General features: G+C 59.3%; 1 protein-coding gene across 2 annotated transcripts in view; it reads right to left on the bottom strand.

The window, feature by feature from the left end:
* Positions 1–329: 329 nt before the first annotated feature.
* Positions 330–24,644, bottom strand: part of RGMA (repulsive guidance molecule BMP co-receptor a) — a 48,977-nt gene continuing 24,662 nt past the window's right edge. For both annotated transcript variants that reach the window (XM_065906686.1, XM_065906685.1), the window contains exons 3-4: positions 10,820–11,334; positions 330–2,696 (exon numbers count right to left, since the gene is read on the bottom strand). In XM_065906686.1, coding sequence (XP_065762758.1) covers positions 1,974–2,696; positions 10,820–11,334 — 1,238 coding nt within the window. In that variant the 3' untranslated portion in view covers positions 330–1,973. The remainder of the gene's footprint in view (positions 2,697–10,819; positions 11,335–24,644) is intronic.

Below are 24,644 nucleotides of genomic sequence, written 5' to 3'. Positions count from 1 at the left end.
CCCAACCTGGTCCCAACCGCCCTCCACGTTCCTGCAGCACGCGGTCATGTTTTTGGGATGATGCCAGCTTTGCAAGGGAACCTGGACCCCTCAAGTCCCAAAGACAGCTCATAGCAAGGAAAGTGATTTCAGAGAAGTAGGGGGCTTTGGTTGTTTAATTGCTTCCCCTTCTGCAGGCATTCACAACACTCAGTTCACACACACACACACCCATATGCTGCCCCCTCCCAGGTATACACACCCTGGGGATACCCAACCAAGGGGACACCCAACACCCCCAAAGGAACCAACATCCGTTGAGAAAACAAACTCTGACACACAGTCCAAAAGAAAATAACAAAACAAAAAAACCCCCAAACTTTACTTGCATTTAGCCATTAATAAATAATTTACAGTATGTACACGCGGTGACACGCCACACAGGTCGCAGACGCCGGACACAGTGAGGGGCCCCCACTTCCAAGCAGAACGTGATCAAACACAACCAAAATAAAGTGCTTCACTTTTTACTTCCAACATAAGGACCATCTAAAAACCAGCAGGGAGGGGCCGGGGTCACACTCCCGCCCGCCTGCCCGCCCAGCCCGCAGCTTGGCAGGGCTCCGAGGGGACCTCTTGGAGGGGGAGGCGGGGACCAGTCCGCAGCCTCCTGGGCCAGTGTATGAGAGGTCCCCGGGGTCAGCAGAGGGCGGCCGGCGGGGGCACAGTGATGGGGGTGTGGGGCTTGCGGAAGGGGGGCCCCCGGGGGCACGGCCACGCCTTTGGGGGCGGAGCCAGCCCGCGGAGCCCTCCGGGGGGTCTCTGAAACAGCAGCGGAGGCGGGACTGATCTGGGGCTCCTCGGATGGACAGCCTGGCTGACCTACGGTGGGGAAGCCTCCGTGTGGCCGCGGGGCTTAGAACGAAGTCTGAGCTGGAGGGAACCCTGCCACGGATGCTAAGGGCTGAGACGTCTTCCCGCTCCTCTCCCTGGAAGGCAGACGTGTGGGTGGGCAGGGTGGGGAGCAGGGCTCTGGGCGGGAGGGGGCAAGCGAGGAGAAAGCAGAGGATGAGGGCAGGCCAGCTAGCCCTCTCCGCTGGGTCCCCGGTCCACAGCCTGCGGCCCCAGCTTCCCTGCCCGCCGGCTCTTACCACCTGCTGGGGAGGACCAGACTTCAGGGCGGTCGTTCTCCGTGTGGACAATTTAGAAACAAAGGTTCGACTTCCTAAGGACGGTGGACGGGAAGGGGGTCGGGAGGACGGGCGGTGGGGGTCAGGGGCCAGAGCAGGTCATTGCTCAGAGCGCGCGCCAACGTGCGGGCCGAACCTGTGCCCGGCTGGGGGGCGCCTGCTGGTCTCTCCTGTGCTCACGGGGAGGCCACGGGTGGGAGGACACCGGGAGGGCGCAACGTTTTGGCCAAAGAGTTCCCTCAGTTTCCTACAGGCGCCAAGCAGCGCCCTGGGGCGTGTCCTAGAAGCCCAGCAGGAAGGGATGCCCTGCTCAGGGGTCCAGCCTGGGCCGCCCCCGCCCGCGGCTCCGTGTGTGCGAGTGTGTAGAGTGTGTGCGTGCGGTGGGCGCAGGCGGCCCCGGCGCGTGTGCAGCAGTCAGCCGGGCCTCTCTCAGTGCATTGCAGGGGTGGGAGCAGCTTGACGGTGCTGCCCCGCTCAGGGTCTCTGGCGCGGGGGTGGGGGGCTTCGGGTGGGGGCTGGGGCTCTGATCTGCACATTCATATGGTGGGGCGCGCGGAGGCGGGGCCGGGGTGGGGGTGCAGCTCGCTCTCTGCACAGCTGGAGGTCACACACATCACAGCACCCGTTGCCACCACCCAGTCGCGGGCCCCCGGGGCAGGGAGGGCAAGGCGGGGACACCCCACGCCCCCCAGCCCTCGCCAGCAGGCAGCCCAAGGCGGCGGGGAGGTAACCGTCCCCCGCGGGGCCACCACCAGGAAGCCACCGGCCCCTGGTGCAGTGAGGGGCTGCCCCCCGCGGTCCGTCCTAGGCGGCCCCCGGGAGTGCGGGGAGCAAGGCCAGGAGCAGGAGGGTGCCGAGGAGGGGCCAGGGGGCCGGGGGCGGCCCGGGGGCAGCCCCCGCCCGGCCTGGCGGCTCCCGAGTCCTCGCGTACAGGTGCAGCTTGTCCTTGTTGGAGTGAAGCATCTTGACGTCCTCCAGGGCGTAGTAGGCGGCCAGCGTGAAGTTCACGTCCCCCGTGGTGAGCAGGTCGAAGACGCAGGCCTGGTAGTACAGGTCCTCCACGGGCAGCTTCTCCTTGCACTTGGCCACGGCCGTCTCGTAGGGGAAGGTGTCCGGGGCTGGGGGCGCGGGGCTGGCGGCCGGCGGCTGGGGGGCGCCGGGACCCTCGGGCGCGCCGGCTCGGAAGGCCTGGAAGTCGATCTGCTGGTTGAGCGGGCAGCCCCGCAGGCAGAGGTAGAGGCCCTGGCTGTCGCGATCCTCCACGGCGTTGACCACCTCCTCGGGCATGCGCACGGCGAACGTCAGGTAGCGGCCCACCTGGCGCACCACGATGGTGGTGCCGATGTACTTGGCCTGGATCTCCACGTGCTGGCCCGACACCTTCTCGGTGATCTTCAGGCTGTTGGCCCCGTGCTTGTCCCCGCCGTTCTTGGAGCCGTCGGCGAAGGCGGCCGGCAACTCGTCCATCTCAGCCTGGTACACCTTCTGGTCCACACACTCCTGGAAGTTCTTGAAGATGATGGTGAGCTGCGGGCCGGAGGGCAGAGAGACACAGGGGGTGAGATGGTGCTGGTGACTGCGGGGGGAGGCCCAGCCCTGGGCTCATCAGATGCTCTGCATGAGCAGAAGAAGGCAGGAGACCCCAGGGCGCCCCAGACTGTCCCTTCCCTGTTTTGGCCATGTTCGGTGAGACCTGCGCTATTATGCATTTAATATTTTTCTTTAAGACAATTTGCTTAAATTAAAAAAAAAATTTATTTATAAAGGGAACGTTAGAAAGTACTTTTCTAAATAGAAAAGCAGCTCATTTACTATATGCAGAGGGGAATCATAAGATGACAAGCAGGGCTAATTAAAAATAAAAGGTCTTTATCCACTTCGGTAGGTTGAATAATAGCCTCTAAGATATCACGCCCTAAACCCCGGAACCTGTTAAAACTCCAATACTTTGGCCACCTGATGGGAACAGCCAACTCATTGGAAAAATGCTGGGAAGGATTGAAGGCAGAAGGAGAAGGGGGCAACAGAGGGTGAGATGCTGGATGGCATCACTGATGCAATAGACATGAACTTGGGCAAACTCCAGGAGACGGTGAGGGACAGGGAGGCCTGCAGTGCTGCATTCCATGCCGCAGAGTTGGTACACGACTTGGTGACTGGACAACAATGGCCAATGGGATTTTACAGGTGGGATTAGGTTAAGGACACTGAGATGGAGACATGATCCTGATGGACCCTAAGTGTAATCACATGTGTCCTTGTAAGACAGAGACAGGGGATCTGACCGCAGAAGAGAAGGTGTTTCCATGGCAGGAGACTAGTGGGACAGGGCCACAAGTTGAAGGATCCCAGCAACCAGCAGAGGCCTGGAATAAGCAATGAAGAGACTCTCCCCGGAGCCCCCAGAAAGACTGACCCAACCAACACATTGAGCTTTTTAAAGACTTGTTTCAGACTTTTCGCCTTCAGGAGTATAAGGGGCTCAATTTCTGTCTGAATCACTTAGTTTGTGGTACTTGTTACAGCAGCGATAGGAAACTGATATGGTCCACAACCAAAGGACTGTAAGCCCTGGGCTGAATCAAGACAGCAGGTAGAACAGAAGAGACTGATGTTCACAGAAAGAACAAGCAGACAAAGTCCACAGAGAGACAGAGGCCAGCAGAGGCCACGGTGGCGGGGCTGGCCCAAGGGCTTCTCCCAGCCTGGCCTTGGCAGGAGCGGGAGGAAGCGGTGGCGGGGGGTAGGGGGGGAGGTGCTGGTCAGCAGAAGGGAGATGGGGGGCTCCAGGCGGAAACGGCAGCTGCAGCCAGGGGGCAGGGAGGCCCATTTCCGCTGAGCCTGCAGCCGCACAGGGGCTGCCCTGAGCTGCTGGAGAAGCAGAAGGCCAAGTAACTCCATCAGGAACTCTCCTCCTGAGAACACAGACACCGGCTCACTCGCCGCATTTATTACTAACGGGCTCGTGCGGTGCTGCAGGGGAGGGGACAATCCCCCCAGTTTACAGATGAGGACATTTTCGTTCAGACAGTAAAGTGACTGGCCCAAGGTCACACCGCCAGCAGGAGGCAGAGCTGGGACTGGGCTCTTGGTTTGCAGCCGCTGGGCATTCCTGGCCAAAAAAGTCATAGGGTGGGCAGCCTGGGGGAAGGACAAGAGACAAGCAGCCCGTGGAGTGACCTGTCTCCCATCATCAAGGATGAGATGCGTAGCTGTGCCTTCCTTCCCGATGTAACCGGGAAGACTGAGGGGGGTGGAGACGTGAGTGAAGCTGGAACCCCCCACCCGGTTCCTGTTGTCTGGGGCCCGCTGTTTTGCCATCGGTGTCTCTGGATGCCTTGATAGCCATGGCACCGCCCGGACCAAGGGCAGCCAGAACGTGGACTCCCAGCTTGAAGCCAGGCAGGGAGGAGGGGTGATGAGGGCAAGATGGTGCCCAGGCCTTCTGGGTCCCCGGCTAAGAGCCCACTCCTCAACCTCTGCAGGGCACCCAGCCCCCGTTCTCAGGCCTTGCCCCGTCACCCCCACCACCAAGCCTGCAGAGGAAGACCCTCACCACCTGGGGCACCCCGCCTCCCCGTGATATCTGGAGGCTGAAGGACAGGGGGCTGCTGGGTCCCGGGGGCCGTGTGGCAGCTGAGGGCCATAAAAGTGGTCTGCACGCTCTCTGTGCTAAGGGCAATGCAGCAATGCACGAGAGGAGTGTCTGGCCTAAGGGTGGGCGTGAGACAGAGCAGAGGCCCAGACCTGCCGGACGCCAAGGAAAAACCCAGAGCGGCGGTGACGGGGCAGCGAGGGCAGCAGGGTCGGGGAGAGGCAGCCAGGGGCACGGCCCGGAGCCCAGGGGGAGCTGGCCCTGGCTGGAGGCCTCGGGAGCAGGGGCTGAGAGCCCCGAGGACTGGAGGGGGCAGCCTAGCGGCTACAGAAGGTTCCGGGCTGAGCAAACCAACAGGGTGGAAAGATCGAGAGCCCGAGGGAGGTGTCCCCCGCTGCGTTTTGCCACTGCTCTGCAGATCCCCTCATGTAGTGAAAAGCCCGGGGTGACCAGCGGTGGATGAGGGCCCTTGGGGGGAACACAGAGAAGACCCTGGCCCTTCTCACCCTGTTCCTGAGAAACGTGAGGATGAAGTCTGAGAGAGGCCGGCCACAGTACCACTCTGGGGGAACTCCAGGCCCTTGGGCCTTCCTGCATCCCTGCCTCCATCAGAAACGGTAAACATTAGGGACTTCCCTGGTGGCCCAGGGGCTATCACTCCACGCTCCCAATGCCAGGGGGGCCCGGATTCAATCCCTGGACAGGGAATGAGATCCCACATGTCGCAACAAAGACCGAAGATCCCGCGTGCAAAGACAAAGACCCAGCGCAGCCAAACCGATAGATAAAAATAAATATTGAAGAAAAAAAAAAAAAAAAAAAAACCATTAAAAACCACCTCGTGTGACTGCATGGGTGTAAAGACTGATACAGTCCAGGCTGGCTCACGCTGGTTTTCTCCTTCGGATTCTAAAAGGAAGGCAACCCTTTTACTGGACCCTCGACGTCTGGGGGCGGAGGCGCTGGGGCTGCGGGCCGGTGGATGACTAGGCGGGTGGGAAGGGGGCGCACCGCCTAGTCCTCACGGGACGCGAGCAGGGCCTGGTGCTCGGAAGCTGAGGCTGGAGGCGCTGTCCGAGCCGCTGAGGGCGACGTCGGATGGGGGGCCCCGCGTGCCTAGCTCCCTGGGCCCGGGGGTTCCGTTTCCCCATATCCACGGGGAGGTCATAGCTGGTCCGGGAGGCGGCCCTCTGGTTCACTGACGGATGTCCAGGAGGGCTGCAGCCCGCCACTCCTCCTCGCCGAAGCCTACGGCGCGGCCACTACCCCACCACCCAGACCTGCCCAGGGACCCACCTCCGGCTGCCTGCCTCCATCCAAGACTCTCACCCCACGCGGAGGCCGCCTGCCTGCGGGGGGCGGTGGAGGGGAGCCGCCAGGGTGGTCCGGGCAGTGGGTGGTCCTTCCCGGGGGGCGGGCCGTGGGCCGCGGGGCCGGGGTCCCTGCGCAGGGCCACACAGACACACGGAGGCCGCGGGTGGGGAGCGGGCCAGCCTCCCCGCTGCCATCGGCCTCCCTGGAACAGGAAAGGCTGGTTTCACTCTCCCCACCGTCGCTCGCGGAGACAGTCTGCTGGAAGGCTGACAGGCTGCTCGCCTCCTCTTGGCACCGGGGCCTGGGACTCAACCACAAGTAACAGCATGAAGGGGGCCTGTCGAAAGCGGGGCGGCCGGCTGCCAACGCGGCCACGGGCGCGGCCTCCGCTCCCGCCTCGCCCGCCCCCTCCCCGGGGCCCGCGCCCCCGTGCCCCCCCCGGGGGTGGGGGGCGGGCGGAGCCCCGTGTCATCAGACGACCCAGGGCCAGGCCTGCGGCTGGGGCTGTGTCCACGCGCGGGGAGGAAGCAGTCCACGACCCCCGTCCTCACGGGCCCACACTGCGGGGGCGGGGGGGGGGGCGGTGGGATGTCACGGGCCCAGCGGGTGGAAGATGCTCGGAATGCGAGTGCTCGGGGAACCTGCAAGGGGCAAGGGCACAGAGACCAGAGTTCCTCCCTGAGGCTCAAAACGGGGTGCCCCCAGCACGGCAGGAGAGAGCGAGGCAGCGCAGGGGGGTGGGCAGGACCGGGAGGCAGGCCCCACGGGAAGAGGATGCTGAACTGTCAGCCTGCGCTGGCAAACTCTAGATCCGGGCTCTCCACGAGAACGGGGAGGGGCGCTGGGCAGGGCTGGGCAGCGAGGATGTCACGCTCCTGGGTGAGGCACCGTGGCTGGGGAGTGCGTGCGGGCTAAGGTGCTTCTGTTGTGTCCGACTCTGTGCGACCCTATGGACTGTAGCCCGCCAGGCTCCTCCGTCCATGGGATTCTCCAGGCAAGAACACTGGAGTGGGCTGCCATGCCCTCCTCCGGGGGATCTTCCCAACCCAGGGATTGAACCCACGTCTCCTACCTCTCCTGTTTGGGCAGGCAGGTTCTTTACCACTAGCGCCACCTGGGAATTGGGGATTGTGAAGTCGGGGCTCCACTACCTTGGAGATACAAGCCCGTACTCCAACTGCTTCGGGGGTAAGCTCAGGGCCAGGACGTGCAGGAGGCCTTCCCCAGGGCTCCGGGTGGAGCCACCCGCCCTCCCCCCGACCCCGAGACCCTCGGCATCCCGCTGCCCCAGCCCCCGTCACGGGCACCCGGGGCTGATCTCTGGCGTCCATCATTAACCCGGGGGCTGCTGGGCGGGAGGCGTCGCCTAGCACAGAGGCTGGCACAGAAGAGCCGTCTGCATCGGCGGAGGAGCAAACACACCTGAGACTGAAGGCCCACGGAACAGGCCGAGGCAGGCCGAGGGAGCTGGAAAGCAGCCACTGGTGTCTCTCCCCTGGGCACACACAGCCCTGGTCTCCGCCCTGCGGCCCGGGCCGGGCTTGGCCACAGACTAAGGAGCCAGGCGTTCAGCCTCCAGCAGAGCCCGCGCTGCCTTCTGGCTGACTGGGAGACCAGAGAGGGCGCTGCTCAAGCGCTTCTCCCGCTGGGAAGACCGAGGGGGCCCTGGGTCACGGCAGAAAGGGACCGCCTTGATTAGGGGGCTCTGCGTCAGACTGTCAGGTCCGTCTGGAGGGTTCACGCCACGAGAGGAAGGGAGGTGCTCCCTGTCTGCTCAGGCAGCTCTGCGGGCCACGGTGCCCCCCAGTAAGCCGGCCACAGGGCAAGCATCTGAAGCGTGTGGGTCAGATGAGTGAATGAATGGAACGCAAGAACGAATGAATGAAGGAATGAACCGCCGCTGAGCTAAGGTCCCATGGAGTGTCCAGAGAGCCCAGGGTGGCATGGAGGCATTCTACAGCCAGGCACCTCGCCCTGGCCTGTAGGACTCCCGGATACGTGACCTAAAAGCTCTTTCTCTACCTCGTCCCCGCAATCTAAGAGGCCACAGCCCCCCCTTGCTGGTTACTGAGCACAGCCCCGCCAGGTCTGCTATCACCCCTGATCCTGACGTCACTCTGGGTCAGGTCCCCCGAGGCCCAGAGTCCCCTCACACCCTCGGGAGCCTCCCTCTGCTCCCTGCCAGGAGGGGACGGGGAGGCGGGGTCCCCCTCCACGGCATGATTGCTGCTGAATTTAGAAGCCACAGCCTCAGGCTCCTGACACTCATTTATCTTGGCTCCTGGGAGAAAGGCGGGTAGGGGAAGGGGCCGCAGAGAGCGCAACCGCGACCTTGCCGCGGGCCCCCCTGGGTCTGCAGAGGGCTGGGCGTGGGGAAGACGTGAGCCCACAACTCGCCGCCCACCAGGCTTCATGGCCTGGGGCCAGAAGCCTGTAAGAGCACCCACGGGGCCACGGCCTGCTTGTTTTCTACCCAGCCGCTGGTCCCTGGAGAGATCCCTGTGGGCAGGCAGGGGCCACCGGAGCAGAGGGAGGTGGCAGGAATTTTCCTGGCGGCCAGGTCACCTTGGTGTCCTACCCTGGGGTGTGGAGGGATGAGAAGGAACAGAAACACCCTTGTGGGCCAGCCTGGCGCTGCTCCACACACTGCCCTGCAACGTGCTCTTCTTGGCAAAACAGACCCACTGCCAGATCGGAAGCCCCAGGGACTCTGAGGGCCAGGCCCTGGGGAGGCAGAGATGTCCCTGTCGCCTGGGATCCGATCACCCTGGGCCTCCTGAACTTGAGACCATGTCCTCTGGCTGAGTCAGAATGTGAGGTCACGGGAGACCATCCCTGCAAACGGGGCGGGGGGAAAAGTCTGGAGGGGACTGGAATGTCCCATCGCCTGGGCCCCGGCCACATCGGGGCTGCCTCTGGGTGGGGCTCTGAGAGCAGCACTTAAGTCCTGCCACCCAGACCCTGAAGCCTCCCTGGGTCAGAAGACGACTGGCTCTTGGTAGCCTCGGGGGCTTCCAGGTGGGAACCGCCTCTCCTGACAGCGAGAACCTGCTGGGCTCTGGAGTCCCCTGGCCCGGGTGAAATCCTAGTGTGGTTTCCAGCCAAATGCACTTGGGTGGGGAGGCCGCTTTCCCTCTTAAAGTCTCAGTTCCGGATGCGTCAAATGGAGGTGCCCCGGCTGGGGAGGCTGCCTGGGTGGCCCCTGGGGTGCCCAGAGGGCTGATGCCCTGTCCTCACTTGTTCCCTCTTCCCAGTGCCCCCTGGCATCCTGCAGCCCTGTCCTCCAGCCAGCATCTGTAACGCCCGTCATGCCCCAGAGCTTTAAACAAAGAACATATCTGATCCCCACCCAGATATCTGGGGTCAGACCAGCTTGGGGCTCCAGAACCACTGTCATCTAAAATCTGCTCAGTTTGTAAATGCGCAGCCGCAATGAGAGTCCCTGGTAGGGCCGTCACCCCCAGGAGGCTGTCAGGCCCACTTGTCTGGGGTGGGGTTTGACCCCTACAGGACAGGAAGTGCAGTGATGACAACTGCGGAAACATACCTGCATAGAGGCTCCTCTTAATCAGGATTTGACACTGGACTTCTACCAAAATACAGTTTGAGGCAAAAGAGAAGGATACTCCAAAAGTTTGAAACTGAATGCTCTGGGAGTGTTTCTAAACTTTCTGGACTATTAACCCCAGGAAAAAAAATCCATCTTACATCTATACCCAACGTGCAGGCACATAAACAACAGCAACTAAGTCCCCTGAATGTTTACCCTCCCACTTACAAAGCACTGACAAATTGCCTTTAAGGCAGGCTAGGTTTTGCGATCTTGTTCTACTCTGCCTGCCCACCCCCTCCCACCAACAAATCTATGCCTATGTGCTAGCTTGTGACCCCAGGGTGCTGATTTCAAAGACCCCTAGTGGATGGTGGCTGGCAGTTAAAGAAACACCCCACTCTAGGCAAAGGGCAGAGGTGGTTCCAGGGTGTTTTGTTGTTTAGCCGCTAAATCGTTTCTGACTCTTTGCGACCCCATGGACTGTAACCCGCCACGCTCCTCTGTCCGTGAAATTCGCCAGGCAAGAATACTGGAGTGGGTAGCCATTTTCTTCTCCAGGAGATCTTCCCCACCCAGGGATCGAATCCATGTCTCCTGCATTGGCTGGTGGACTCCTGACCACTGAGCCACCAGGGAAGCCCTCCAGGGTGGTTTGCTGTGCGGTACTGCGCTTAGTCACTCAGTGGTGTCAGACTCTTTGTGACCCCATGGACTGTAGCCCACCAGACTCTTCTGTCCACGTGATTTTCCACGCAAGAATACTGGAGTGGGTTGCCATGCCCTCCTCCAGGGGATCTTCCCAACCCAGGGATGGAACGGCAGGTCTCCTGCATTGCAGGCGGATTCTTTACTGTCTGAGTCACCACGGGAGGCCAAGAATATTAGAGTGGGTAGCCGATCCCTTCTCCAGGGGATCTTCCCCACCCAGGAATCAAACTTGGGTCTCCTGCATTGCAGGCAGATTCTTTACCAGCTGAGCTACCAGGATGGTTTACCTGATGACAAAGAATATCCAGAAAATTCCTGCCTAAATAACCAGCTCATTGACTGACAAAAAGAACATGGTGGGTGCAGAAGGCATCTGGGTCTGGTGGGGGAAAGTCTGGGCCCTCCTGACCCTAGGGCCTGGTGCTGTGACACCCTGCCACCCCCCTCCCCCCTGCCTTGCCACCCCAGCGTCCCCCATACCTTGCTGGTGGCGGTGGCCGCCGAGCCGGGCAGCACCGGTGTGTTGGTGACCTGCACGTTCAGGTAATTATTGTCGATGAGCGGCCAGGCGCCCTGCACCTTGCAGGTCTGGAAACGGTCTGTGAAAGTCCGGAGGTGGGGGTCCCCGAAGAGGCCGCAGTGCGTGTAGTTGGGGGCGGCTGCGCGGTTGTGGAAGCTCTTCTCGTAGTGGCAGATCTCCGGGCTGTCTGAGCGCTCCTGGCTGTCCCCGGGTGGCGGCAGTGTGCGCAGGTGTGGCTGCGACGTGGGGCCATCCTTGGAGCAGTTGTGTTGGCTCATGAGGTCCTCGATGCCATGGACCGCCGAGTGGTAGGCCAGGTCCCCCCGGCAGGTGCGCGCCGTGCGCCGCGTGCACAGGGCGTAGGTGCGCAGCGCCGCGCAGAACTCAGGGGCGTCGTCCGCGGCCGGCGCGTGGCTGCCAGCTGTGGCGCTCCAGAACTCAGAGTTGCACTTGAGGATCTTGCACGAGGAGGAGGCTGCAGGGATGGAAGGGGGGCGCCTTCAGGTTGGAAATGGTGAGCCCAGGCCTCCGGAACCCTCCCACGGGCCAGAGCGGCGGGCACGAGAAAGGGAGGAAGGCGGCCTCATCCCAGGTCCCGCAGGTGATAGGTGGTCCAGTGCAAGATGGGTCCTGCCTACCTTCCTTAATGACCCTGGGTGGCCAGCCCTCCGCAGGCTTAAAGGGTGAGTGGAGCAGCACCCCCATTTCACTACCCCCCTCCCTGCCCCGCAAGCTCTCTGCCCACCCTTGTGCCTTTGACACATTCACATCAATAGCAATCTGGCAGGGAATGAAGCCCCGATATTCAGTATGTGTTCCGATCTCTGCCGCTGTGTGACCTTGCAGGAATCACTTAACTTCTCTGTGCCTCAGTGGGTGCTCAGTCCTGTCCCGCTCTTTGCGACCCCAAGGTCTACACAGTTCCCCAGGCCCCTCTGTCCATGGGGTTTCCTTGGCAAGAATACTGGAGTGGGTAGCCATTCTCTTTGCCAGGAGATCTTCCCCAGCCACGGACTGAACCCACAGTCTCCTGCATTGCAGATGGATTCTTTACCACTGAGCCGCTTGGGAAGGCCGCCTGCCTCATATATCCATCTAGAATATGGGGTAATAATAGTATCAACCCTGTGAGGTTGCTCAAAGTGCAGAAGGACTTAGCCCTGCATGGGGCACAGAGCGGAAGCTCAGTGAATGTTGGCCACTGTGATTATTCTTTTAGCCCTGGTTCCCTGGCTTCCTCCAGAGACTAAGGGCAGCTTCCCTCTCGGTACCGTAGCCCCACACACCATTCTTCTGCTCTGGGCAGCAAGCTGGGATGCAACTAAGAGTGATAACCTTGGATGTGCTCTAATTCATGCCTTTTTCCTCTTAAGGTTGCTCACAAGCTTTGAGACCTTAGTGACAATTTCATTGTTGTCACTCCATGGACCGTAGCCCGCCAGGCCTCTCCGTCCATGGAACTGTCCAGCAAGAAGACTGGACTGGGTTGTCATTTCCTCCTCCAGGGGATCTTCCCCACCCAGGGACTGAACCCGTGTCTGCTACATTGGCAGGCGGAGTCTGCCCCACCGCCCCACCTCATGCCTGAGAACTGTGACTTCAACACACCTGAATCTTGCACCCACACACACGGAAGCTGCCCTTTCCCACCCAGCCTCCTGGGTTCTTCTGTTCAGCTCGTGGCGACTACCCGTGGCAGCAGGAGGGAAGCTTCTACACAGGCTTCCAGGGGCAAAGGGCCCAGCAGAGCAGCTCGGAGGCCCAGCCTTTGGTGTCTCAGCCCGGTCAGCAGATGAGAAGAGGGGCTCTGGCTCCAGCCACCCCTGGCTGGGCCGCTAATCTGGCTGTTAACCTTGGAAAAGTCTATTTACTTTCTGATACTGGCTACCTGATGTGAAGAGCCGACTCATTGGAAAAGACCCTGATCCTAGGAAAGATTGAGGTCAGCAGGAGAAGGGGGTAACAGAGGATGACATGGTTGGATGGCATCACCGATTCAACAGACATGAGTTTGAACAAACTCCAGGAGATAGTGAAGGTCAGGGAAGCCTGGCGTGCTGCAGTCTATGGGGTCGCAAAGAGTTGGACACAACTGAGCGACTGAACAACTGGCTTTTTACCTATACAATCAAGTGGGGATTAAAAGCAGGGACAGAAGTCCATGAGGGCAGGCTTCCAAAAGCACTGTGCGGGCCGCTGCCTGGCCCCGTACCTGGACACCTGGATGACCTATCTCGAGGCGCTCGCTCACCTCTGCTGGAGCGGACACCACACTCTTCGAACAGATGTGGCCCACCTAAGTCACACATCTAGGAAACAAGATGCTCGTCCTAAAATCCAGGCTTTTCCTCTAACGTGTATTTGTCACACTGCTGGTAAACAAGGCCATTTCAGGTGGTATCTGGGTGAGCAGTCTTCTTTTAATTTGAGAAGTTACATATTTACTTAAATATGTATTGGGAAAAATAAAATAGATTTGATAGGAGAGCTACAGTGTTCCCATTTTAAGTTGAAGAAGCGTGCCGACCTAAAGAAGCGGACTTGGTAAATGACAGGTGATGAGGGCCGTGAACAGCTGCCTGGCCAGGGAGACCCCCTGTGCGGCTGCGCTTTCTGAAAGGCACGTTCCTGGCCCAGGGCTCCTTTAACAGGTGTCTAGAAGGGACTTCCCTGGTGGTACAGTGGATAAGAATCCTCCTGCCAGCACAGGGACACGGGTTTGATCCCCGGTCCAGGAAGATTCCACACGCAACTAAGACTGTGTGCCTCAACTACTGAGCCTGCATGTTCTAGACCTGTGCTCTGCAACGAGAGAAGCCACTGCAATAAGCAGCCCGTGTACCGCCAACAAGAGAGCAGGGGCTGCTCTCCGCAACTACAGAAGGCCAGGGCAAAGCAACAAAGACCCAGGACAGTCATAAATTTAATTAAAAAAAAAAAAAAAAGGTGGCTAGATCTCTGGGCCTGCCATCTTCATGATTCTCCAACCTGTGGAAGAGGCCCAAGGGCCCAACCTCCCAGTGGATTGCAGATGCTACCGTGGCCTGTGTGGGAGACGGGAAACGAGACCCTCGAGGCGGAAGGGTGGGTGTGGAGGGGATTGTGCAGAACAGGCCGTGTGGAGAAACACAGGTCAGAGGAACTGGCCTCTGCAGCTCCCAACCCTCCACCTCTGGTCTGCGTGATGTCCACTCCAGTAGCCTCAGTGATTCTGAAGCAGGTGAGCTGCCCTGCCCTGCTGCCTTCTCAGAATTCTGGAAGAGGTATCTAGGAGGAAACCATCCCGGAAGGACTGAGCCTCGTGCTGCATGGCGGCTGCTGTGGCTCCGTCCACTGCCCACCAGCCCTAGGCCCCCCTCTGGCCCTCACCACGCCCAAAGGACATGAAAGACAGTGACTGTCCCTTTACGGCCAGACCCCTGCAGCACACGCAGGCCTGCGCTGGCCTCAGCTCTCCTCCAGAGCCCTGCTGGGGTGGCAGAGACGGAAGTCCCAGCCAACCGACTGTGTCCCAGGCTCGGTGGCCAGGGCCGCGGGCAGCCCCATGGGCAGCCACTACATCACCCCATCTCCTGAAGGAGCAGAGCCAGGCTCAGGGAGGCTGGCTTTCTTGCCTGAGGTTCCACTGTGAGGAAGAAGCAGGGATTGCATCTGGCCCTGCAGGTAAAGAACCCTCCTCCCAATGCAGCAGATGCAAGAGACGTGGATTCGATCCCTGGGTCGGGAAGATACCCCTGAGGAGGGCATGGCAACCCACTCCAGTACTCCTGCCTGGGAGTCCCAGGGACAGAGGAGCCTTGGGGGGCCACAGTCCATGGGGTCACACAGCACAGCCTCAGGCCAGAAGAGCCCAGGCCCTCAGCAGCGCCAAGATTTCAGACAACCTTGGGGCCTCCATGATCCCCTCCAGCGGCCACTGGGTGGTTCGGGGCACACCACCCCCCTCAGGCGGGCTTCAGGACGACCGCGCCTATGACGCTGAGAGACCCTCACCCACCAGGAGGCCCACACACTCTCGGTGGCATCGCATCCACACGCTGGTTCCCAGGGTCTGTTTCTCAGGGTGCAGCCGGCGGTGGGCTGGGGTCAGGACGGTGCCCAGGGCAGGGCCCGCCTGCACTCAGATGGTGTGGGCTCCTCACCCCTGTCATGTGTGGCTCTATTTTCCCCGAACATGCAATGTGGGGTGTCCTGCCATCTCCACCGCCTAGGCTCAGAGCAGTGTTTCAGAGCTCTCTGGGGTGTCTGAAACCCATGACCGAAATCCGCCCCCCCAAAGGGAGTCCCTCAAATGCTCGGGGACCTGCTCGGAGGGCCGTTCCTCAGATGTCACTGCGCACCAGGTGGGCCTGAAATCTGCATTTCCGCCAGGCCCTCTGGGGCCAGAGCGGGTTCCCTTCTCATCAGCAGTCACAGCCTCAGCGGGGCCAAGTCCCCCCCGACCCCCACTTCCGCCGCCACACGTACAGGTCTGGACGGTGCCGGGGCACTTGGTCTGGGCTGGGGGGCAGCGAGGATCAAACCCAGCAGGGAGCCCAGCGGCCAGCGCGGAGTGGCCGGGGCGGGCAGCTCTCGTCTGTTCATCCCTGCTCGTCCGGGCCCTTGTCTTGAGCCCCCAGACCCCCAGCCACGGGGAGCGACAGGGGGGATGGCAGCTGCCCGCCCCCCAGGTGGCGGCAGAGGGTGCTCTCCTGCCCTCCCTGCGCCCAGGGGCCTCCAACCGAGCAGGGCGGCGGTGGTGGTGGGGAGACTCAAGGGGCTGAGCTCGAAGCTCTCAACCTTCCGGAGAACATTCGCGATGCTGTCACCCGGGACCGGGCCGAAAAGGGTGAAGTCTGAAGGAGACGCTGGTCGCGCGCGCGGTGCTGGGCGGGGGTCTGGCCTGAGGTCCCGCTCTGTCCCCTCCTAGCACTTGTGGGGAGTGGCTTGGCCTCAGTTTCTGCATCTGTGGGGGCAGCACCTGCCTCAGAGCCGGCTGGGGACTGAGGAGGTGGACGGGGGGGTGCCTGGGACCAGTGGGCACTCCCCAGATCAGAGTTCCTGCCAATAGTCTCGGAGGGGGACACATACAACCCCCGTGGGGTCGCGGGTTAAAAGTCACACGGCGGGGATGGAAGGGCACTGGAAGGAAGCCAGCGCCTCCCACTGCCTCCTCCCCCGGGAACCCAGGGATGGCCTGCAGCCCCCACGCCGCTGCCTCCTGCTCAGGTCAGGGCCCTGGCTGGCCCTGGAACTTGCCCTTCCGCCTTGACTCAGATCAGAGTCTGGGCAGCTCTTCCTGGGTCCACTCACACCCGAAGGCCCAGCCCCACCTGGATCAAGCCAGGACCGTGATGCCTGTGGCCACACATCCCCGATGTCCTGGGTCTCCTCGGGCCTTGCACATCTTCCTGGGTGTCTAAGAGGAAGCCCAGGCGCTCTCATCATAATGGAGATGCTACCGATCAGGGTGGGGGAGAGGCTTCCAAGAGGCCACTGAGAGTAACAAGAGCCGGGGTCAGAGGTGGGGGACCCCGTCCCCCTCTGCCCTCTCTCCAGGAGGTTGTGCAGCTCTTCCCAGCCCGGCTGCCGTCATTTCCTTGGGCGGGGGGGCTCCCAGGGAAGGGCGGCGGGGATGCCAGAGCTGGACAGTCCCCACGGATGGGGAGCCGAGGGGTTCTGACCCCCTTGGAGTCATCCTGCCTCCCTGTGTCTACTTCTGTAAATCACAGGCGGAAGCTCTCCCCACCTCCACCCCCCCAGGTCAGAGACTTGATATAATCTCGCCCAGCATCAAAAGGAAAAGCTCTGCACTGGGGCGTCACCTGCCAGAGACAGCCCAAAGTGGCTGATTTTTATGTGCCGTATCTTAAAAAAAAAGAAAAGCCAAACCACCTGAATTCCAGGCAGTAAACCTTAGTCTTTTCTGATGTGAGTGTTCAAGGAAGGAAGGAAGGCAAGCCTGAGAGTTTGAGACATCTTACTGTGAGTGGGAGGAGGAGGCAAGCTTTTCTGAGCGAGGCTTCTTGTTGCCTTCTCTGCTCAGGCCTGGCTCCTGCAGACCTCACCATGCGGCCAGGCGGCAGCTGAAGTGTGCAGAGCCGGGGCCGCAAAGCTCTCCTGAGCTCCTGTTGCCATCTCAGATGGCCCCGCTGGGATGGCTCTCAGGGAGCCCGTGCTGATCCTGGGTACCTGAAGCTCTATCTCAGGGACCCAGGAAAAGGCTAAGACCCTGCACAGACTTTACACTTCTCGGAAGCCTAGGACGCCTGTTTTGTGTTTGACTCAAGCCTCTTGGGACTTAGGACTTTGGGGATCAGCTACTAGGAAACAGATGAGAATCCAGAGGCTGCAAAGACACTGGCCAGCCAGGGTCACCACTAGGAAACCCCTGAATTCCCTCTGGTGCCCCACGATGCTGGACACTTGGCTCAAAAGGTGGGGTGCAGGCTGGGACTGTTATGGGAACCAGTGACTAAACAAACTGCCCATCCTGGCCAGGGAAGACAGTAGCCACCTGCGTGAGTTATCTCAGTAACAGGAGGTCCTGGTAAGGAACGAGGAACTAAGAAGCTACCAGCAACCGCAAGAATTCGGGAAAGGTCAAAAGGAGACAGGAGACACCAGTCCGTATGTCCTACCAGCCTCCCAGAATCCTTGTTGGAATCCATCCTTCTCGACGCATGTACCACCAGGAAGGACTCTGAGTCAGAATGAGGGGCCAGAGACAACCCGGAAACTAACCCCATCCCGGGAAGACCTGGGACTGCCAGCCATGTGGCAGAGCACTTCTGGGTTCCCTCACCCTCCTGCTCTCCACCTTTCCCAATAAAGTCTCTTGCTTTATCAGCACGTGTGTCTCCTTGCACAATTCATTTGTAAGAGTTAGACAAGAACCCACGCTCAGCTCTGGAGGAGGGCCCCCTTGCCACAGCAGGACTTGGGGACCCCGGGAATCCATTCACTCCTGACTTGTGCAGTGAGGCCCAGGGCTTCTGTTTGTCCATGCAGCTGGCTTCATCGAGATCACTATAAGTATGGATTGCTTGGTGGGCAAACTCCAGGTCGGCCTCCCAACGTGTAGCATGGAATTTTAAAACCCGGGGCCTGAGAGCAGACACAGGTCAACAGTTTGCACCTCCAGCCAGCCCCCGGGGCAGGAAAGCCCCCCTGCTCAGCGGCAGGCTGGCCTCCACTGCCGCAGGAGCTCTGCTGGGCAGGGCCAGCCCCTCCTGCTCTTGACAGCTCCAGCTGTGGACCCCACGTCTGCTGGCTCACGGGAGATGGGTGGGGGCTCTGGTCCTTCTCTAGAGCCACACGGAAAAGGCTCAACATTAACCCTGCAGATACCGGAGATGGCCCTTTGGCTCTCCTGGGTCAACTTCCTTGGGCCTCACGGAACTGTGTCAACCATCCACACCTGAGCCGGGGTGCCACCTCATGCCCACAGATCCCCTGAGGACCCTCTGACTCCCACACTCGTCAAAGCACCTGTACCCCCCTCCCCTGGCACCCCACCTCTGTAACCTTTCACTTTGTGGGGAGGTGGGTTCCAGCCTGGTGGCTTGGTGGTTAAAAAAAAAAAAAAATTTGCCTGCAACGCAGGAGCCGTGGGTTTGGTCCCTGGGTTGAGAAGATTCTCTGGAGGAGGGCATGGCAACCCACTCCAGCATTCCTGCGCGGAGAATCCCTTGCACAGAGGAGCCTGGAGGGCTACAGTCCATGGAGTCGCAAAGTCGAACATGACTGAAGCAACAGAGCGTGCACGCATGGGCTCCAGTCTGCCTTCCTCGAGGTCTGAGACACAGCAGCGAGAATCACATCCCCACGGCTTGCCTGACTTAATTCTTTTCCTTTAAATAGCAACCCAGAGCCTCTTGGAACAGAAAGGCGGGGGGCGGGGGCGGGGGGCCGGGATCTGGGAGCAGCAGCTGTACAGACCCAGGCAGGACAGAGATATTTATGCACTGCCGTGGCATTAGCTGCTTTCGGAGACCTCCTTTGAACTGTTAATCAAGCCCAATCTTTCAGAATAATAGCCTGATTATTACCGCCTTGTTTGCATAACAAAGAAGCCCAATAAAACTCACTTCGCCGAGTGCCGAGGGGTGCGAAGGCCCGGCCCCAAGAAAGGAGTCTTAGGAATGCGGAGCCGCTCCTGCGCCTGAACCCGGGAATAAAGACAATGCAATTTGCCACCGAGAAAAGCCCAGCAGACCAATAAATTACCCTCATGCAAAGGGATTAGATCAGGTTTCAGTGGCGGTGTAGGAGGGGTGGGGTGAGCCAGGAAAGAGAGAAACCTGCCTCTCCTTAAAGGAGTAAGGCTTGTTGGAAGGCAAGCCGCCCATCACGTTGGTTCTGCCCGGCTCTGTGGTCTGCAGGGTAACTGCCTGGATTCGTATACTAGCTGAAGGTTCTGGACTCAGTCCACTGTGTGCAGGCAAGGTGCTTCCTGCCATTCCTGGAACAAGCTCAGGTGAAGTCAGCTATAAAAACCACCGTGGGGCTGGGGAGAAGGTTCACGTTACACAGATTGAAGGATGGAGGCACAGATAATACCGGGGAAGCAGCTGTTCCACGGGGTCTGGAAGGGCAGTGGGATTCGCCAGGTGATGTGGGGCAGAAGTACCTTAGTCCAAGGGACTCCAAAACAGCTGGGACGGGCCTGAAAGGCGAAATACCGGATGGCGAGAGTGCGCTGGGAGTTTGGAGCCAGACACGGAAGCCCTGAGTGAAAGCCGGGGATGAAGCGAATGTGGTTCAGCTTCAAACTGCTTTGCTCTGCTCCGGGTGGGGCTGGGCCGGTGCAAACCCTGTGTCCCCCATCCACCCAGCTCCCTGTTGCCTGATCCCACCACAAGGCGGCACTAGACGAGGCCCAGGCAGGTTGACCTGGCCATCACAACCCAGTCCTGCCCCTTCTTCCCCTCCAGCTGCTGCTGTTCCAAGTGCCCAGATCAGCCGGGCAGCAGCCACCCTCCTCAGAGCCCTGCGCCCCCAAGGTCCTCTTCCCTTCATCCCCTCAGTCCCAGGAGTGGAAGTCCCTTCCTGCAATGCTGTGTCCGCCTCCGTGTTCCCTCGTGGCCTTGCCCGCCCTCCCCTGCCCATCCAGACACAGTCCACTGTAATAGCTTGCCTCTGTGGCAACACCCTGTGTGGTTTGTTTCCCTGACTGAACCCTGATAAGCCAGCCCAAGGATTTCAGGTCAGATCCTGCTGAAAGCGGGAAGCCCACCGAATAAGTTTCAGTACGCACTTGGCATGATGAGAAGGCTATTTTCGGAAGTGGCGTAACATAAGAGAGGGTGGCTTTAATTAGCGTAGAAGCAGGCAGAGCAGAGGGAGAACAGCTTCAAGGAGAACTCAGTGGAAGGGGTTGACAGCCCCCCAACCCCCACGCCCCCCTACCCTGGGGCAGCACTGATGCTGAGGCTCATCTCTTAGCAACAAGTTGGGATGCAGATCCCAGAGGAGGTGGGAAACCTGCTCCCATTCTCTGGGCTTGCAGGGAGTACCACACCGTAGTAACAGGCAGGCACAGTGGGCCACTCCCCAGTCTCTCCTGTCCTCTGGCACCGCAGCTGGGAGGGGACAGGGGACAGATATAGCGCCAGAATTTGGCAGGCTCTGGCTGGGCAGTGCTCCGGAGTCTCCTAGCTTGAGAGATGCCTGGGGCCGCCAGGTTTGTTGCTCCATCGCCCTGGCGTAAACACGCAGGTGTCTGGCATCAGATACCGAAAAGGCACACACCCAGGTAAGGGACTGGGCTTTTCACCAGGTGCAGAGGACTCTGCCTTACTTAACCCGCAAGCAGCCGGAATGATCCCCTTCCCTCAAAGGCATTCCTCCCAGCTCAGCCAGAGAACGGTCCAAGGAACCGCCCTCGCCCGTGACTCCAGCGGTCTCTTGCCCCCCTGAGAGCACCGGGAGATGTCTCAGGGGCTTCCTCTGGGGACCGGCTGACCTGAGAAAGATGAAGGCGGGGGGAAGCCTCTCAGAGAATCTGTACCGGCTGAGGGAAGGCAGGAGGGGACAACTGCTCTTGTGCTAAGTTGGTTCAGTCGTGTCCGACTCTGCGGCCCCAGGGACTGCAGCCTGCCAGGCTCCTGTCTCTGGGACTTTTCAGGCAAGAATACTGGAGTGGGTTGCCATGCCATTTCCTCCTCCGGGGGGGAGGGGTATTCCCGGCTCCTGTGTCTGCTGCATTGCAGGTGAATTCTTTACTGGCTGAGCCCTAGGGGAGCTGGGGGTTAACTCACTGCTAAGTGTGGGCAGAGGTGGCTGAATGCCACTCGCCGAGCAGAGCAGGCGGCACTGCCCCCTCGTCACACCCAGCCAGGCTTCTCTGTCCCAGCTTCCACACACGCCAAGTCGCTGCAGGAAACCACGCCAAGTGCCAAGGAAAAGGGCACACCTCAGCTTTCCCAACTGGACACCCTCCCCGCTGGCTCCCCCTGGAGCCACACGCAGCCGGATCTGCAGCCAAGAGGGCGTTAAAAAGCACATGCGTTCACCGTCAGGCGCAAGGCCACGGCGGGCCTGTCAGCAGGGCTTCTCTGGGTCAGAAGGGCCCACAGCAGGCAGGAGCCGGGCACGGGATCCCATGCCAAGACCACCCTGCCAGGAGGGCAGAGAGCTGAGCAAGCCTGGGTTCCACAGGGAGGACGGTTTGGGGGCACAAGCGTCACTTTTCAGGCATAAACGAAGCTTGCAGGTGGGCAGTTTGGGCTTCCTGCTTTGAGGCACACTCCCTTTTCCTGAGTCTAGGTAGCTGCTGCTGCACTCAGTCATGTCCGACTCTTTGTGACCCCATGGACTGTAGCCCCCCAGGCTCCCCTGTACATGGGATTCTCCAGGCAAGAATACTGGAGTGGATTGCCATGCCCTCTTCCGGGGGATCTTCCCAACCCAGGGATTGAACCTGTGTCTCTTGAGCAAGTCTAAGTAAGGCTGGCTTCAGAGATGACAATTTTCCATTCTGGCCCTGCCTTCAGGAGCCTGCCCTCCTCTGCTGAGCTGTCCCAGGTCAAAATCCATTGGAAGTGGCTTTGCTCCCCCACCTCCCTCCACAGGCAGACCCTTCTTCCACCTTCCTCGTGTACTGGGAGGGCACAGGCCCGGCTGGTGCACACACGTGTGTGAGCCTGTGTTCCTGGAACATTCCTTAGCACGGGGAGCAATAATGGCTCCTTTCTGCGGGGACCTGGGCGCAGAGGGATCATTTTAATAGGCGTTTCGGTATTCCGACTGCCCAGGCGAAATGGTGCATGAAATGAATAAATAAGCAAAAACCCCAAAGACATAAATCTGACTTGGGAAAATCTGCACCACGACAGCTCTGCCAAAGTTGTTTTCCCGACCTATGGCAGGGTGGCATCTGCTTTGAAATGCTAAGGTGGGGATGGACAGGGAGCAGAGGGGCCTCTGGGAAGAGGCAACAACGTGAGCGCCGTGGGAAAGTGTGGTCACTCTTCATTCTGCTATCCAATCACATCTCCAAAGTTTCTTATTTTTTCCCCCTCATCGTAAAGCCTTGTATGCTACACAGCTCAGAGTCTGAAATGCTACAGAGCACATTTAATGAGTGTGTTTATCCAAAATCTGGCGTGTGGAAAAGGACAGGGGTCTGAGTTCTCCTCTTGGCTCTGCCACTGACGATGCTGCGTGATGTTAGGAACCTCTCTGACCCTCCATCTCCTCATCGATACAGTGGGAGCAATGATGCTCAGGGGGGGCGGGGTGACCATCTCACGAAGTGACATATTTCAGATGAGATCGGGCACGTTCAGGGTGGTATGGCCGTAGACATGAGGTGACATATTTCAAACGTTTAGCAGAATACCTCGGATGCTCTGGCCACAGAATAAATGGGAGAGCTTTAAAAATTGTTGTTTGGGGATTTCCCCAGTGGTCCAGTGGTTAAGAATCCGCCTTGCCATGCAGAGGACGCAGGTTCAATCCCTGGTCAGGGAACTAAGATCCCACATGCCTTGGGGCAACTAAGCTTATTTGCCACAACTGCTGAGCCCAAGGGCCACAACCAAGGCTGATGCATCCAAATAAATAAATAAATATACATTTTAAATGTTGTTTTCCGCAAGGACATGTTGTATAGCACATGGAACTCTGCTCAGTGCTATGTGGTAGCCTGGATGGGAGGTGGGTTTTGGGGGAGAATGGATATCTGTGTATGTATGGCTGAGTCCCTTTGCCATTCACTTGAAACTATCACAACATTGTTAATAGGCTCTATTCCAATCCAAATGAATAAATTTAAAAAAAATTGTTGTTTTCCTTCAAATGATCATATTGTGGGGAATATGACAGTATCATATCTTGAAGGCTGTTCATGAATGTTAACTAGTGATGGGAGCCTGTGGGAGGTTGGTATTTCGGTTATTTTCATTTTCTTATCTATCCTTTTCGATCTTTAGGTTTAAAAATGAGTACTATCTTTATAAACAGAAAAACATCTTTTGGGAAGAATGATTGGGATATCTGGACAACCCCCCCTCCCCAAACCTGCAATCTCGGTCCGTGGAGCAAAAAAACAAACAGAAACACAAAGAAACGCAATGGTCCTGTAACTTCCGGGATTGTGCCAGGTGTGTTGGGGTGCGTGTCAAAGAAAAGCGCACGGAGAAGTAGGAAGTGGGGCTCCTGCCCTTACAAACAGATCCAGTGATTTAGAAGAAGATTAAAAACCCAAGACTCGGGAAGCAGCGAGGACATGAGGAAGCACAGGTGTTAGCAGCCAAGGTGGCCGGTCCTCGGGTCATCGGAGGGATGGCGCTGGGCCCCGACAGATGCACTGACCTTGGGCTTTGCCAGTGGGCGTTCCCTTTCCAAACCGGGCATGGCATGGGCAAGACCTGGGGGCCGCCCACCCATAAGGCGGGTGGGTGGTGGCAGGTACGGAGACCAGCAGGGACTGGAGCCCAGGGGCGTGCCAGAGACCATGGGAATGAGGCTGGAGAGGAGCGTGAAAGCCGGCATCAGCGGGCTCTCCCTTCTGGGTGCTCCGAGGAGTGTCACGCAGAGCCCTGAGTTCCTGAGCAAATTGGAAAGTGGGTTGGGGGCGGGGATTGCCCCAGAGGCAGGTCCTAGGGTGGCTCGGCTGCTCGTGGCAGGTGACATTAGGGACAGGCAGGACAGGGTGCAGGAAGGAGGCCCAGCCCCAGATAAATGGACAGAAGGGAGAGGCCCCTTTACACCCAGGACTGAACTGTCTGCGGCGGCAGGATTAACAGACACAGGCCAAGCCCTGGTCCCAGGACACAGAGCGTCCGGGGAGACCTACCATCCTGTGGTACCCAGGACTGAGGGGGCTTCTAAAAACATGGGACTCCCAACTTTAAAACTAGGAAGTCCAGGCTCCACTGGAATGAGTTAGTCACCCTAAAGAAACAGGGCCTTCAATTTTAGGCATGTTGAATGCAGCCAGACATTAAAACAGTATGACACCCCAACCCCTCAACCAAACATAAAATCTGGATCCTCTAACCAGTTCTGAGGGCCTTGCACATTGCACCCAAGAAGGACATTTTAGCAGGAACCTTATGACCTCCAACACATAAAGTGGTCCCCATGCGGCTCCCTCACCGCCATAGAGATCTGGACCCGACTGCCCCATCTCACGGAGCATCCTTATCTGAGCCTGTTGATCGTCTCCGCCCAGTTCTCCTCTGGCACTGGGATTCCTCCAAGCTTGCAGCAGTTTCCCTTCTTAAACCTGACGACCAGAGATCCTCTCCTTATGCCCCAGCTCATCCTCAGGGCCAAAGGGGCCAACCATCTGCAGGA

The sequence above is a fragment of the Muntiacus reevesi genome, chromosome 15, assembly GCF_963930625.1.
Source record: "Muntiacus reevesi chromosome 15, mMunRee1.1, whole genome shotgun sequence".
NCBI classification, from domain to species: Eukaryota; Metazoa; Chordata; class Mammalia; order Artiodactyla; family Cervidae; genus Muntiacus; species Muntiacus reevesi.
The sequence above is the reverse complement of the archived record's forward strand: the minus strand, read 5'-3'. Positions and strand labels throughout refer to the sequence as shown.